Consider the following 17,950-nt stretch of genomic DNA (forward strand, 5'->3'; position numbering starts at 1 on the left):
CCACTTGTACTTCCTCAAGGTTTTATCTCATCCTTGCTTTGCCTCTCTATTCTCTCCTTGGACAAGAATCCACTGTGATGACTTTAAGTATCGCTTGTCTATGAATCCTTGCCCTGATCACCAAACCCAAAATTTCAACAATCTGCTCAATTTGGGCATCTAGATGGTATCTCAAACTCAAAGTCTAAACCCAAACATTTTCAGGAATTCCCTGGTGGTCCAGTGGTTAGGACTCTGCACTCTCACTGCCGAGGGACAGGATTCAATCCCTGGTCAGGGAACTAAGATCCCACAAACAATGCGGCATAAAAATAAAATAAAAGAAAAAATAAAAAATGAATAAAATCAAACATTTTCTTTCCACCCTCCCACTTACTGGCACATATTCTCCTCAGTTACCCAGGCTCAAAACCCCATATTATCTTGTTCTCCCTCAACTATTTATTTTTCAGAAATTCAAACCTAGAGAAAAGTACAATGAAAAAACACCCACATACTCTAAACATAAAATCATCGATTAATATTTGCCACATTTTCTTTATGTTTCTATATATTTTTCCTTTTCTTTTTCTTGTTAAATAATTTCTGCAAGTTGAAGACATCATGATATTTTACCCCCAAACACTTCAGGATATATCTCTCAAGATCGAGGACACTCTCCTACATAACCACAACACCATTATCACACTCAAGAAATTTAATAATATTATACTAGTATCTGACATATAGTCCACATCCAAATATCACAAATCATCCCAATTATGTTCTTTATAAGCTGTTCGCTCTCTCTAATCCAGAATTCAGTCAGAATTCACATTTTGCATACAGCTGTCTTGCCCTGGAGTAAGTTTTACTTTCCTGCAACTTCTAATCAAATCTCACTGAGTCTACTTTTGAAATATCGCTGAAATCTACTCTTTTTCACCATCTCGTCTTCTTTCCCTCTCACTTGGATTACTTCGACAGATAGTTTCAACCTACACACTGCTCCCGATTAATCTTAAGATTCAACTGTATTGTCTAAGACTCAAATTTGCCCCTCTGTCCAAAAACCTTCAATAACATTCCATTACTTACCAAATAAAGACTCAACTCCTCAGTCCTCAGCCTGGCCTTCAAGAGCCTCCACAATTTGGCTGCACAATATATTGCCAATTTATTGTTCTACTATGCATCCCTACGTGTACCCTTTACCTTACTCCATACTGTCTTCTACCTAGAATTCCCTTCCTCATACAATTTCTACTTACTCGATTAATAACCACTCTAAAAGGAAATGTCTCATTTTCTGAGCGCTATTCTGACACCCTCTCCTGCTGCCACCATGTGACCTCTTCCACTCCTCCTCATCTATCCCCCTGTAATACTTTAAATCTTCCTAAAAGCACATAGCCCACTCTGCCTTGTACTTTAACTACTTAGGTATGTATTTTATTTCTAATACTAGACTACAAGCTCTTCAAAGGCAGGGATGATCACTGTGGATCTTAAAGTACCAATATAGAGTCATGAAGATTGGAACACTTGATAAATGTTGATATATTGTATCAAGAGGTAGGACTTCCACCAAATTAAAATATATTAATAATGATTTCCAGGCTTCCAGCCTCTCCTGCTCAACCACAATCCCTGACCACTCCCAGCTTACTGTGGCCCTTTATGGTTCATAGCCTAGCATTAAGCTTGAATCACCACCTCCTATCTCATATTATACACGTTATTGCTTTTTGTCTCAAGGGTAAAATGTTAAGCTTGAAATATGAAGGGGTTCTATCTATTTGATATAATCACTTTTTTATTTTCTGTGGTGCCACCAAATGCTAATTCTATTTTCAACTCTTATTTTTTTATTACTTTTCCAACAGAAATTACCAAATACGTAGGGAAAAATGTAGCTTTCACTAAAATAACAAACTATAATAACACAAAGAAATAATTTCCAACATCTGCTATTTACACTTACCTGTCCCCAGGCATACATATTATTATGAGTCTGTGAAGGGTTGACTTTTGAAAGCAGGAAACGCGCCTTAAAAGCAAAGAAGAAATAACATTATCCATCAAAAATAGATTTGGTCAATATAGGCTAAACAAATGTATTATACTATCTAAACTCAACTGTATTTAATATGTTTGGGTCAAATTAACTTTATTAAAATGCAACTTTAAAAAAATGAACTAAATTTTGAAATATATACGCCACTATATGTTACACATAAATAATAAATGTAACCTCTTCTTGCCAAATCATACATACATAATAACATTCATAGTAACAAATACAAATTGTTGAGTCCAAAACTCAGCATATAAAGATTATGTCTGCAACAATTATGACAAGGTTACTGTGACATTTATCAAATACCTGGTCTGAAACGTCATCAGAGGTTGGAAGTCCCCAAAAATGATAAAAATAAAAACCATGAAATCGGGCTTCCCTGGTGGCGCAGTGGTTAAGAATCCGCCTGCCAATGCAGGGGACAGGGGTTCGAGCCCTGGTCTGGGAAGATCCCACATGCCGCGGAGCAACTAAGCCCGTGCGCCACAACTACTGAGCCTGCGCTCTAGAGGCCGTGAGCCACAACTACTGAGCCTGCGTGCTGCAACTAATGAAGCCCACGCGTCTAGAGCCTGTGCTCCACAACAAAAGAAGCCACCGCAATGAGAAGCCTGAGCACCGCAACAAAGAGTAGCCCCTGCTCGCCGCAACTAGAGAAAGCCCGCGCGCAGCAACAAAGACCCAACAGCAGCCAAATAAATAAATAAATAAAATAAATTAAAAAAAAAAAAAAAAAAAACCCATGAAAACCTATACATGTTCTTTTACTTTAAACAATGACTCTCAAACTTTTTTAAACTGTAGGCTATTCCATGAGAGCACTTACCCAACATTTTACCCATCTATCCACTATGCCTTATCATCATTAAATAATAACCAGAATAAAAGAGGAAGATAGCACTACATGTGGTGAAACATCAATGAGAGAACAAGTCATAAATTTTTATTACATGTTGGAAGAACAAGGACAGTCCTATCTTTTGAAATTTAGTACCATATAAAATCTTTTTCTACTCTAAAAGTAGAAACACAAGAGCACTGGCTCAAGAGTCAGAACATCTGGATTCAAATCCCAGTTCCTCCATTTACTATGTTTCCTTGGCCACAAGTATCCTAAGTGTCAGTTTCATTATCCGTAAAATGGAGATAACAATAGGACTGCTATGAGAATCAAATGAGAGAAGGTATGTAAAGTGCTAACTATCAGCTTTGCAAATTCTCAGTACAGGGTAGCTTCTATTATAGTAAAACCCTAATAATAATTGCTATCATTTCTGAATAATAGTTACTGATATTTATTACCTACTATGTAATACTGTGCTAGGCACTAGGGATACATTAATAAACAAAGAAACATCTGTGCTTTTAAGGAACAAGTGAAACAAACTTACAATAATCTATAATTAATTTATATAACTCTAATAAGAATTACAAGGGAGCAGTAAAAGTGTTTTAAGAGTGTATGTTAAGGGGTCCTAACTGAGTCTTCTGTAAGGCCCAAAAGGGCTATGTGTATATGTACATGTACCTTATTTAATCCTCATAATTCTAAAAATTACACACCTTTTCACAATGCCATAATGCTTTCCTATTATATTTCCTAGAAAATTGAAATGATAGAATGAGGAAAACAGAAAAACATTATGTTACCACAAACTTCATATTCATAGACTTTACCAGTAAGTAAACAGATTTAAGAAAAGTACACTAAATTATTTCCCAAGTTGTTCATATCTTCTTGCTCAACTAAAGCTTGCATACCACCATAATGCCATCCTGGCTCTTTACTAGAGCTGGGCTGGAGGAAGAAGATGGGATAAACCACCAGCTTTAGACAGCTAGTCAATAATCTTACTGCTCTGCTCTCAAAGCTAAAGCAAAAAGCAAGCATACCTTCCCCTGGAAACCATCTGCCCATCTCCTTCCTTTTTCATGTGCCTGGTGAAGCAGTCTATTCAAATTAACGTCAGAAGGCAAGCAGGATCAACTCGTAAAACCAGCAACAAACAAACACACAAACAAATTAACAGTACTTACCTGACTGCCCCCATGTTCAGTGTCAATGTATCTCGGCATTGGAAATCTGGAGTGAAGGATCTCCTGTGCATCATCCACTGGGGCTTGCAGAAGGTGGCGGAAATTTTCATATTCTGGCATGTCCTGGTATCCCGACTTACGCCACTGAGCTATGGTCTAATTTTACAACAGTTAAAAACTTATGACTTTTTTTCTTGCCTAACCAAAAACTTTAAGAGAAGACTTTTTTTCAAATGAAGCAATCTTCAGAAAATAAGAAAATTATAGAACATTATCCTATTTATTTTTTTAAGTTACAAATACTAATTTCAGTATTCTTGAGTAAACAGATGCAAAATTAGCATATTTCTTTTCCTTTAAAAGTAAAAGGAAATAATTCAGCCAGAAAAATTGTAAAACACTATACTTATCATATTAATGTTAGCTAAAAGCTATCTACCTAAGTTTATGATAAATAAGGGGGATTTTCACTACAGAAGATTTCCCAGAGACTTCAAAGTTAATGACCTACTATTATGAAGTCTGTACCAATGAAGTTACATTCTCCCAAGATACATAAGCATAGAAACTTTAATAATAATAGCAATAATATTATAAAAATAATATACCTGTAAAAGAGCATCTGAATCAGTTCTTTTATTAAGGAAAACGACTCCAAAAACCATGTAATTAAATCATCCACAAATTTAAACCTGGCTTGATTTCTAAGTTAACTGACTCAATCAATGTATACTCTATATTGCTTTATATCTCCGTATTTAACAGAGGAACAGTCATCTGCATTTCTGATTTCTCATTTAAGCATATTAATGAGCTATTTGAAGAAACAAAAGTACGAAAAGACAAAAGATATAAGCAAAACACCTAGCTCTGTCATATCATAGGCATTATTCTTAAAAGGTAAACAGCACTAGTAACTGGTATCAATTAAAAATAATAATCAATAGGTCTTTAAAAGTCCTGGATAATATCACTTAAAGTAGTATTTTGAATAAGGTCTTCACCATTACAGTGCAAATCTAAAATCATTTACAATTAAAACACTGGAAAAATATATCTGCTGGAGTTACTAGAATACTAGACTATAAGCTTGAGTGTAGGTTTGTGAAAAAAAGAGATCTGTATCTCTCAAAGAATCTAGATTTCAGTGCTTTCTTATACAGAGGAAGCACTTAAATACTGGCTGAATGAATAAATGCAGGAATGAACAGAGTTATGCTAAATACCTAGATTAAAGTTTAACTGCTACTCAAATATTCTGCTCTTTTCAATCATTTACCATTCCAATTAAGTGAAGTTATAAATTTTAATTAATTTGTGCTTTAAATGAGTTTTTAAGATCAAGTGAAATATTTTTTTAAATACTTCATGTGGAATACTTTTTAAATGGTTACATGAAATAATGAAAAGGAAAGCCTGCCTACTGACAAAGGCTGACTTTTCTCCTCTCAATGTCTTCAGGTAAAACCCAAAAGTATGATATGCTAACACTCTTACTTTCACAACTATGCTTTGTATAAAATCTATTTCTCCAATTATGTGTGGACAAACAGACAAAATAACCACAGATGGGTCAATTGCAAATTAAGTCTAAAAACTTGTAGAAGGAGAATCACATTTTACACATATCTTATAAAAGTGGAAATAAAGCTTATCATAGAGGAAACACTAGTCACATAGTAAAGGGGGGAAAGCTTCTATGAATAAAAAGACTTTACTGAAACTACGTGCTTAGCTTTAAATGCTATGGACTCTTACCTCACCATGATAAATCAAAATCTGGAAAAATGTGTCCATGAGGAGAATACGATCTGCAAGAATGCTGCTGCTATCAAGAAGAACCGGCTGACATGAAGAAAACAATGAAAGAGGAGGCAGGAAAAAATAATTAAAAACACAAAATTGCTCTTTCTAGGATATTTTAATTTTTTAATTTATTACCTTATTACATAAAATCTCTTGGTATTATGAATTCTCAAAGTATATTTCAATTTAACTTTCTAAGGAATCTCTAAACTGAAGTAACAATTGAAAAATAGAGTCCAGTCAAGAGGAAAGAGTCCTAACTGATGGTGGCACCACTGAGTGAGAGGGGAAAGGCTTGGGACAGAACAAATTTGGAGATGGAAAAATAGTACTGAATATGAAATAGAAGAGGGGCTTCCCTGGTGGCGCAGTGGTTGAGAATCTGCCTGCCAATGCAGGGGACACGGGTTCGAGCCCTGGTCTGGGAAGATCCCACATGCCGCGGAGCAGCTGGGCCCGTGAGCCACAATTACTGAGCTTGCGCATCTGGAGCTTGTGCTCCGCAACAAGCGAGGTCGCGATAGTGAGAGGCCCGCGCACCATGATGAAGAGTGGCCCCCACTCGCCGCAACTAGAGAAAGCCCTCGCACAGAAACCAAGACCCAACACAGCCATAAGTAAATAAATAAATAAATAAATAAATAAAAATTAAAAAAAAAAGAAATAGAAGGAAGTGGCCTGAACTTGGGTATTACATGCATAAAGATGGTAATTAAAGCTATATGGTGAGACTGCACCACTTAGAGAAAGGGAAACTAGAGAAGACATCAGAGATTGAGCCCGGAGCACGCCAACACTTAGAGGTCGGAAAGGGAGAAACCAGCAGGAAGAGACTGAGAAGGAACAGGCAGTGAGAAGGAGGAAAACCAGTAGGTGTTGTAGGTGTAGAAGCCTAGAGCAAAAGGTTTTCAAGGAGAATCCTCAAGGTAAATACTGTTGAGAGTTCCAGCAAGATGAAGGCTTTGGTGACCTTGATAAGAGTTGTTTCAGTATAATTTCAGTTGTTTCAGTATAATTTTCAGTATAATTTTGGGACAAGAGGAGTTCCCTGGTGGCCTAGTGGTTAGCATTCTGAACTTTCACTGCTGTGGCCTGGGTTCAATCCCTGGTCAGGAAACTGAGATCCCGCAAGATGCACAGCGCGGCCAAATAAAAAAAATAAAAAATAAACAAATTAGGGACAAGAGTTTGACTAATATAGGTTGAGAAGAGAATGTGACGTGGGAACACATAGACAAGTAACTTTCTGCATTTAGCTGTGACTGGGACCAGAGAAATGTGGTGGCAATTAGAGAAAATGTGAAATCCAGGGGCTTTTTGTTTAACATGAGTGCTATTAAGGTTTCTATGTTAATGAGAATGATCCTGATGAGAGAAAGTGATGATGCAGAAGAGAAAGAGGATAACTTCAAAAGCAAAGTCTTAAGAAATGAAGCTAATGGGATTCATGGATTAAACAGAGAGTTTGAAATTTGATAGGAGTAGGCAGTGGGATTCCAATTTTCTTCTAAACAGTTTTCTACATTTTCTGGATGTCTACAACTTACATATATTACTATGATAATAAGAAAAAAAGTTACTTCTAAAACTTTTTTCCTGATTCAAAGGACTACAAGACCAAATATAGACCAACATATTAAAAATGCATTTTCTAGAAAAGTAGAAACTATGACAAATTACTTAAAAAATTATAGTAACAAAATACAACATTTTAGGGGACTTCCCTGGTGGTGCCGTGGTTAAGAATCCACCTGCCAATGCAGGGGACACAGGCTCGAGCCCTGGTCCAGGAAGATTCCACATGCCGTGGAACAACTAAGCCCGTGCACCACAACTACTGAGCCTGTGCTCTAGAGCCCGTGAGCCACAACTACTAAGTCTGCGTGCCACAACTACTGAAACCCAGGCGCCTAGAGCCCGTGCTCCACAACGAGAGAAGCCACCGCAATGAGAAGCCCGCACACCACAACGAAGAGTAGCCCCCGCCCGCCGCAACTAGAGAAAGCCCGGGCGCCGCAACAAAGACCCAACGCAACCAAAAACAAATAAATAAAAAATAAATAAGTAAATTTTTTTAAAAATACAACATTTTACCCACTATTTTTTACAAAACAGTGAATAAAGGGATCATTAGAGATCATTAATCAGTAGATATTATAAATATTATCTTTATAATAACCCTTCCTAAAGTATTATTTTCAAATATAGTCACTACATACTTTTAAGTAGTGAAACAGATAATTTTAACCTTAGAACAGAAAAACTCTTCATTTAATAATAGGTTAAAATAAGTGTGACAGTTTGCTAAGAAGGCAAAATGGATGACTTTATCACTTTTTTAAGTATATCTTTATAATCAACTGTATCTTATGTTCCAAAAAGACTATAGGAGAATGAGACTGCATTAAAACAAGAAGTTCTGTTTAGACAGAATGCCCTAATTGTCAGACACTAAACTCTGGAATACAGTTTCTAGAATCATCACTACCTCTAGACATTGTTAAAGACATAAGAATAATCATGAGCCCTACAGGATTTAATCAACTAAACGACTACACAAAATGATCTTTAAAAAGTCTCTTCTACCTCATTGTTGTTTTATTTTTTAATGATTTCCTAATACAGCCTAGCACTGTATATAGCATATAGTAAGCACTCATAAATATTTTTAAGTGAATATATGAATAACTTAAGATAACTACACTTGAATTAAATTCTTGTATTTAATAACTATATTTCAAGAAAAACCTGGTTGTTTTATTTTTTTAATAGCACACATCACAGTAACAAAACCAATTTCTTTTTCTGCCCCTCTTACCTCTGGTGGTCCACTAAAAGAATATGCATACAGAATAGGCTGAATCATGATTAGAGACTGGGTCAAATCTTGACGCATAAAATGGTGACGATAATATGAACTCTCATCAGGACTATTGTTAAAAACTTGCAAGAATGGAGATCTTCTTAAATGAAACATAAACTACAAGATAAAACATGTGAGATAGCTTTTACTGATTTTAATATTACAACAGAAGTTTAGTACTACAAAAGCATTTGATTACAACCATTAACACAATAAAACAACACCTTACAATAAGAACATTCTAAATTGTATTTCTCAGAAAGAATCTTACTCATGATATTTATCAGTTACTTAAAAATATAATTCAACAACAACTTAAAAATTAAAGCAAAAGAGGTGACTCAAAAGGAAGACAAGAATAGGGACAAAAACCCCTTGATCAGATCTAAGTTATTAGAGACTGATGCTAGGTGACGCATTAGCAGCAACCTTTGTTTTTATTCTTCATCTCTCTGTCCACATCTCTGAGCTTTTTTATTTCTATTCATTACCACCACCAAAAGACTCTAAGATAACATAAAAACAGATTAACAGATAGATCCCCAAAACTGCACTGGTTTAAAAAAAAGGACTTATATATACTCACTTATTTCTTAATATTTAAGGTCTCCTTTATCCTTAAGAAACATTCTCTAGGCTTTGTTTCATAATTTCTTTCTCCTTTCATTTTCTCCCCTTCTACCTACTCCTCATGTGAAAGAGATCAAAAAGGGGGTGAATTAGGCCTGAATGAAGGACAGCTACACTGTCCTTTGACACCAGGGGTCTCTGATATAATCAATAGGATCAGCTCCAAAATACTCCCATTTGTCTTTTAGTTACTTCTCTCAATTTCCTTCAGCCCTCAGGTCTCAAGTGCCTACATGCTGCCCTGCCTGGGACTCATTCCACAGCTCTCTCCCAACACATGCCACTCACTGAAATTCTTATTCCTGTTCCTTTTTTCAGTGATCCATAATTCACTGAGAGGCTCTCTCATCCCTTACCACTTCAATCATTCTTGTTTACTTACAAAAATGTATAATTGGTAAATCTGGGGGTAAATATTTTATAAATGAAGACCTCCCTTAGATTTAGTTTATGTCACCTTTTAGAAGATCATATGGCTTTGAAAACCCAAAGGAAAAAGCACTTCTGGGTCCTCTGGCTCTCTACTTTCAATAACAGGAAAAGATGGGATGCCCAGATCTCTTGGAAGATCCAAAAGCCCAAAGAGAAGGCTTGGAGAGGGAGGGAAGAGAAAGTAAGGAAAGTGTGGAGAATTTAGTCAAATACTTAGACTAATGCCCTCAATTCCCTTTCCTATTAGTTTCTCTATGAAGATGAGGCCTGAGAATTCCCAAAACACAAAGGGTTGCCTCCCTTAAGACAAACAGACCCTGCCTTTTCCTAGCTCCCCAAAACCTCAACCAGAGATTTAGGAAAGTCTCCCCCTATAAACATGGAGTTTCTAGGTTACAGATCACTACAAGATTTTCAAAAAATAAGTATAGCTCTTATACTTCAACTTAATAAAGTTGAAGCTTTAAACAAATTTTTTGTGAGCAAAAATTTGAATTTCCACATCTCAATATTAATCATCCTTCCAGACTGAGCTAAAACAAAACACTACCTCTTCTATAAAGATATATCAAATCATCCATTTGGAAGGATTCTTTAAAGTTTCCTTTAAATGTTATATATCTCTCATAGTATTTCTCACTTTCTTTTCTGTGTTGTTTAGGTATATTTCATATCTCACCCTTCAGAATGAAAGCTCCTTGAAAGTGGGATCCATGTCAGCCATCTTTATTCTCCTAAATTCCTTGCACATAATATATACTCAGTTGAATAAATATTATCTGTATTACTCATCATATAAACAACCTAGACTTTTAAAAACGTCTATCAAAACAACAGATAGACTCCACTACCCAAGTGGAAAAGGTTCTGTAAGATAAATCAAATTAGCTTCTTTTCTATTTATCTGGGATGTCCCCATAAAGTTGTTCTCAGGCAATGAGACCATACTATAAGACTAGCTGATTTGTAAAATTACTTCCTTTTGGTACTACTGTAATTAGTTAGATCCCTTATATCAAATGGAAAGCTAATCTGCTTCACACCTAATTCTACTCCACAGTAGGGTTCCAGTGTAAATTTCTACTCAACACAAATAAATGCTATCTGCAAGGCCATCATAAAAATACTACATACTTTTCACTAGCTATTCAAGCATAATACTAATTTCTTAGCTATCTCAAAACTTAAAACCTAACCAAATGAATGACCCTATAAAATGAGTAATAAAAGACAACAGGAAAAGTGAAACCCAATGCTACTGTCAACACTAAGAACACGGACCTTTTATCTACTTACCTGTGGATAAAGGGAGAAAGTTTCTGAAAATCTGAAGGAACTTGGATCATCTTTGTGATACTCTCCAAATTTCTGACACTAAATAAAATAAAACATGTTAGTAATACATTCCCTGGCACAGAGCTAAAACTTTGTCTATGCATACTCTATTTTTTTGAATGTTTGTCACTTTTAATTCAGCAACTGTGAACAACCATGAACAATTCTGTTTAAAAAAAGAATTTCCAAATCTGTTCTGTATGATAACACACAAAATTGCTTGGGACACAAATTAAAGAGAGCAAATATGTCCCATCAGCTGCATACTCTATTTTTAAAGTTATTGCAGATAACTTTAGGAGGCAGATACTTGACATAGGATAAAACTGGAATATTACTTATAGACTTACCAAGAGAATGATTACAACCAAAGACATAAACTTGAATTTTGGAAGCAAATAATACATTGCTCCAATGCAAAACAACTCATCTTAAAATGTTTGAATTTTTTTAAACTAAGTGTCTCTGATAGCAAATAAAGAGCTCTTGGATGATGGCCGAAAGAGCTCAACAGGCACCCCCTAAGACTCTACCTAAAAAAGTCAATAGTCTACTGACAGAAATATGCACTATCAAAATACCATAGTGGCTCCAAAGGCAAATTGATGGTATAAAATTGGGTACACTAGAAACAAGACCAAAAAGAAAGAATTGTTGAAGAAAATCAAGATCAACAGGTAAACCGGTAAAGAAGAAATGCAAAGGCAGAAATCAGAAGGAAATCAAGGAGACACATACTCTAGCAACAGAGAAGTAAACCCTCTATGATAATGTGACAAAAGGCATCTAAATAACTGAGATAATCCACATGAGAAAGTGCTTAGCACAATGACTGACACTAAGCACTCAATAAATGTTAGCTTCCTCTCGTTCTTGAGCAAAGTCTCTGACCTGAAAAGTTTTTATAGTACTTATGTAACTGGTCTACTTCCTGGCAACATTTATCGGTACTCGAATATGATCAAGGGCAAAAATAATAAGCAAAAAATAACAAAAGGTTCACTGCTGCAAGTAGTACAGGACTTTTACAGCCTAAAATGTTCAACTAAATAATTTATGTAGTTATCTGTGCCTTAAAGAGCACATACAAAGGCCTAATTGGTTTGATCATATTTTTTGGCTTCCAGGAAAAATCATTTCAAAACCACAGTTATCCAAAGGATAGAAAAACTAGAGTTGTAGCACTAATGCTCAGAAAATAGATCTTGGTATGTGGGAATAAGAATGTTTCTGTCTTCAAAGCCCCCTAATAACACTTCACTGATGAAACTTATAGATTTGGATAATAATCTTCACTGTCCAGTATGAAAGCCACTAGCTATGATGCAATTTAAATTAATTAAAATTGTATTAAAATCCAGCTCCTCAGTTGCACTAGCCATATTTCAAGTGCTCAAGAGCCACATGTGGGCAGTAGTTCCATAATGGACAGTGCCGAATACAGACCATTTCCACCACTGTAGAAAGTTCTCTTGGACAGTGCTGATCTAGAATATAAAATACACTTGAGATCTAGAATATCAAACACATTGAAAAGATTTTGTGGAAAAGCCAGTATGTCACACATTATCTGATTTGATTAGAAATAAGATTGGTAACTTTTTCATATGTTTATTGGTCACTTGCATTCCTTCTTTTGCTAATTCCTTGCTCATCACCTCTGCTCATCTTTTGCCCAAATACTACTGATTTGTAACAGCTCTTGTACATGAAAGTTTTCACATTCTGTCATACATATAACAAATGTTGGCATGAAATTCTGCTAATAGTATTTTTACCACACAGACTTTTGTCTCATTTTAATGCAATAAAATCTTTTAATATTTTTATTTAATGGCTCCTGATTTTACCTTTCATGTTAAAATCCTTCTGCATACAGAGGTTAAATACATATTAACCTATTTTTTGATAAACATAATCTATACTCTACCAAAGATAACAATATAAATTTTGTATAATATACACATATATAAATTTCTAATTTTGGGGTTACTTCTCAAAATTTTTTTGAACACTTATCAAATGCCCCAGCATTAATTACTGGAATCATGAGGAGTAGTCCTTATTTACAACCCAACCAAAACACTAATACAAATAAGAAAAAAGATTGAAGCATAAAGGAGGTATATCAAAGATCCACTGTTCGAGTTATTTAGAAGTAATAAGATTGGGCAGATAAAGCATCAGTAATACAATTTTCTTGAGGAAAATAACAACACTTGCAAGAAGTTTAGTCATGTCTTCAATTCAGCAATTAGTTATGCATAAAGCCACCCACATAAATGGGCCCAAAGGGTCAAAGCATAACCTCTATAAGAAAATGGTAATGACAAAAGTGGTCCTCCTTAAAAACAGCACAACTGAAGTGCCTGGTTCCACTGGTATAGCAAGAAGAAAACCTAGCTGTGATAAAATTTGCAAGGAAAGCCCCAGAGTCTTAAACAAGAGAGATTTCCTGGGAATGAAATTTCCTGAGAAATGATTTCCTGAGAGATGAACTGTTTATCCATCGTAGCTAGCAGCACAGCTGAAGGGAGTAGTTAGTGGGTAAACCAAAGGTCAAAGATGAAAAAAATCAAATAGTAATTTTAAGTTATACGAAGATGTCATTCAGTAGAAAAGGTCAGGAGCCAAAAAGGTAAGGAACAGATCCATGAAGGCAGACACAAGATGGACCCAAACAAGAGTCTGAGAATGGAAGCAGCATATCGTGTGTTGATACCGATACCTTAAGTGATTCTGACAAAGGAGAATGAAAGCTTATATTAAAGCTGTCAGAAGCAAATGTGGTACCAGCACCAATCTGGCCATATGATGCTCATTAGCTACAAAATAGTTTTTAAAAAGATGTTTATTTCTGGTTTTTTTCTTCTATTTTATCTATTTTAATTGGGGTATAGTGGCTTTACAATGTTGTGTTAGTTTCTGCTGTACAACAAATTGAATCAGCTATATGTATACATATATCCCCTCCCTCTTAGATCTCCCTCCCACCCTGCCACCATCCCACCCATCTGGGTCACCACAGAGCACTGAGCTGAGCTCCCTGCGCTATACAGCAGGTTCCCACTAGCTTATTTTTAATTAAAATGACTCTTAGTCATCAAGAAAAAAATTATACTCACTATACCAAATTGAGGCAAAGAAGTTTCTTAGCATAATTTCACAGGTTTTTCATTAGGAAAAAAATTAGAAAAGTGTAGTACCTAAGAGGTATTAATCCTTTCTCTGTTTGTGTTGCTATCATTGTTATAGCTGAAAATTCAGCAATAGGGAATCAGTACAAAAAATGAGGCTAGGGACTTCCTTGGTGGCGCAGTGGATAGGAATCCGCCTGCCAACGCAGGGGACATGGGTTCGATCTCTGGTCCGGGAAGTTCCCACATGCCACGGAGCAACTAAGCCTGTGCACCACAACTACTGAGCCTGCACTCTAGAGCCCGTGAGCCACAACTACTGAGCCCACGAGCCGCAGCTACTGAAGCCCACGCACTCTAGAGCCCATGCTCCGCAATGAGAGAAGCCACCGCAATGAGAAGCTCGCGCCCCGCAACGAAGAGTAGCCCCCGCTCTCCGCAACTAGAGAAAGCCCACGCACAGCAACGAAGACCCAACACAGCCAAAAATAAATAAAATTTTAAAAAATTAAAAAATGAGGCTACACTATGTTAGCTACTTAGAATAGCTTCTATAACTAAGGTTCATCTGTCATCACCTGAAACTTCAATTGTACACTAATTTGATTCAACCAATTAAAGAAAAGAATGTAAAAACCATAATCCCACCACTTTTGCCATATATTAGTCACTAGGGTTTCTATAAGAAACTGTGATTTTTTAAAAATTATTTTTTGAACTTTGCACACCATATGATGCCAGCCACAGTGATGCAGTTTCCAAGTTATCCTGTTAGCAGTTTCACTGCAGATCTTTTAGTCTCACGTGGCAGTAGGACTATATTCATTTGGATAACTCCATTCTCAGTTTTTGACACAAGACAAGGGGGGGTCATGGATAATTGATGAAAGCTGTTTTGCAAAGAAAGCACGGCAATAGTCTGATGATGTCAGCCTTTCCCTCCGAAACTACCTCCACCAATCCCCTCTTACACACAGTTGCCAACTGACTCATGGGAACAGACAAGCTATACTGCTGTGACAGACGATCAGAGTATAATTTTCATTATGTCATGACTCACCTGTCCTCTACCCTCAACTTGCTGCTGTTGTAAATGGCGCAAACTGCAAGATATGTAGCTTAGAATTGAATCATATTGTGAGATTTTTATCATTTTGTACTTTTTGCAACTGTCTCATTTAGTTATTTACAAGACCAGTCTATTTTATTAGCATTTGTGTTTTACAGGCATGTCAAACAATATGGCAATTTTTGAAGCTGAGGTGTGAGAAGAGAAAGATTCTAGACAGAAGCCTACAGAGAATTCTGAATTACAATCTTCTGAGTCATTTCCCTAAACCCATACAACAGAGAACAGAAAAAGTCCATCTTCACACTGAAAGCTACTTATCAATGGGTTTTACGTGGGGTTGATAAGCCAAGTTGTACTATCCAATTTTGTGTCATGTCATAACCTACAAATGTAGTCATAGCTCCAGCAAAATGGAAAAAGTACTTTACTACAAATCATAACCATTTGACAAATAAAGGTGTTGATTACTTCAAACAGCTTTTAGACTCTCAAAACAAAGTGTTTGTTAAAATAAAGTCACAATCAGTGAAAAGGCTCAGGAAGCAAGATACTTCAGAGCAAAATTTATTATCTAGAAAAGGAAAAGTCATATAGTTGATAAGCACTAACAATGACATGTAAAATTACAGTAAGTAAAATGCTAGGACAAGATGAAGTCTGAGAAATTGAAAAGGTTCCATCTTAAAACAATATAACAAGTGAATGCATTCATGACATGTTACATGATGCTGAAGAGTTTTGTGTAATTAGCTGAAAAATAACAGCTCTATTCAGGTTGATGAGTCAACAGATTTCACCAATGTCATGTCAAGTTGCTAAATAATAGTGAAATTCAAGAGAACTTTTCTGCTGCCCTAAACAAGCAAAGGTCAAAATATATTTAATGTTTTGATCTTCTTATATGGAAACAAAAGTCCACCTTGGAGGAACTATGTTGACATTTGTACTGACGGTGTCCAATCAGTGGTTGACTCCAAGAGAGGTTTTATGCCTATTGTTAAAAAAAGACAGGCTGATGTTGTCATAAGACTGATTTATTCACAAAGAGGTGATAGTGTAAAAACACCCTCAGAAATGAAAGAATAAAAGCTCTGGATGATGCTACAAAAATGGCTAACTTTATTAAACAAAGACTAGTTCCCTCGATAATGTTTTAAAAACTGAGTGAAAATCTAGACAAAGGGCATAAAAACCTCCTGCTACAAACAGAAATTTGATAGCTTAGCAGAGAGAGTTCTCAACAGGCTCTTTGAGCTGAAGGGTGAACTGAAGAAGTACTTTCAAGGAAATTATAGGCCAGAATTTGCTGAGTGAAAATGAAGCATTAAGAACAGAACTTGGGACTTCCCTGGTGGCACAGTGCATAAGACTCTGAGCTCCCAATGCGGGGGGCCTGGGTTCAATCCCTGGTCAGGGAATGAGATCCCACATGCATGCCACAACTAAGAGTTCGCATGCCACAACTAAGAAGCCCGTGTGCCGCAACTAAGACCTGGTGCAACCAAATAAATAAATAAATAAATAAATATTTAAAAAAAAAAAAAAAAAAGAACAGAACTAAGCATTCTAGGTTATAATGAAAGTAATGGGCTCCTGACATGTTAAAAGCTCAAGTAAATCATCATTATCAATAACTTCACTAACATACACTTTGGTAATCTAGATCCAGATAAAACAGACTTGCCTATATTTTTATATGTTAATGTATATAATTTTTATATCCTAATTTCTCTTAAAATTTCCATTAAAATGCAAAAAGAAAATTTAAACCACAGCAATGAAGGAAAATATGCAAAAAAGCAGTAAAAACAGATATAGTAATTTAGGATTAAATTGGGAATTAATTTCATATCAGCCCCCCAAAATAATACCAATAATAGGTTACATAATTGTCACTCTTTTATTTTAAGGAAAAAAGGCATTTTCATTTACTGGAAGAGATAAATTAACTCTGCTATTCATTACTATGCCTTTCTCAGCAACTTTATTAGGAGTCCCTCATACGGACTTTCAGTTACACTGTCAAGTACCTTGAAAGAGATTATCAGAAAATAATTGACTACAAATAAATGCATACGGATTTAGAAAAGTATGATGTTTACTTCTTACCAGTCGAATGAGCTGTCTGTCTAGCCATCTAAGCACATCTGGACCTTCTTCTGTTTCTGCTCTATATATTGCCAGCCGAGCCATAAGAATGGCAGCTGCCTCTTGGTCAAAAGATGCAGCAATGTTTTGGATTTGAGTTTGAGCATCTGCCCAGCTAAAGACAAGAAGAAGAAAGCAAGAAGTGCTGCTAAATTATTATATTCATGATATCATAGTTGGCTGTCACACAGATTTAAATTTAAAAGATACAGAAAATTACTTCAATATTTCAAAATTCCAATATTACCTAGAAAAATTAGCTTTAAAAAAATCACTAGTAGTAGTTTCAATATAGTACTCACTGTTTTTCAGAAAAATATATCCAAACCTAATAAAATTCTCTAAAATAACTGTAAAGGTCGATTTCCAAACATATTCCTTAAACATTAAGATTTTTACATGTAAAAATGTGTGTGCATATGCACATAGAT

The 17,950-nt window shown here is 35.7% G+C and overlaps 1 protein-coding gene across 1 annotated transcript in view; it reads right to left on the bottom strand.

Moving 5' to 3' along the window:
* Nucleotides 1-17,950, bottom strand: part of SEC23A (Sec23 homolog A, COPII coat complex component) — a 62,160-nt gene that overhangs the window by 8,089 nt on the left and 36,121 nt on the right. Inside the window, exons 14-19 of the mRNA XM_036842153.1 lie at nt 17,481-17,634; nt 11,124-11,201; nt 8,721-8,882; nt 5,855-5,941; nt 4,097-4,252; nt 1,964-2,029 (exon numbers count right to left, since the gene is read on the bottom strand). Of these exons, the coding sequence (XP_036698048.1) occupies nt 1,964-2,029; nt 4,097-4,252; nt 5,855-5,941; nt 8,721-8,882; nt 11,124-11,201; nt 17,481-17,634 (703 nt within the window). The remainder of the gene's footprint in view (nt 1-1,963; nt 2,030-4,096; nt 4,253-5,854; nt 5,942-8,720; nt 8,883-11,123; nt 11,202-17,480; nt 17,635-17,950) is intronic.

This window comes from Balaenoptera musculus, chromosome 2 (assembly GCF_009873245.2).
Source record: "Balaenoptera musculus isolate JJ_BM4_2016_0621 chromosome 2, mBalMus1.pri.v3, whole genome shotgun sequence".
NCBI classification, from domain to species: Eukaryota; Metazoa; Chordata; class Mammalia; order Artiodactyla; family Balaenopteridae; genus Balaenoptera; species Balaenoptera musculus.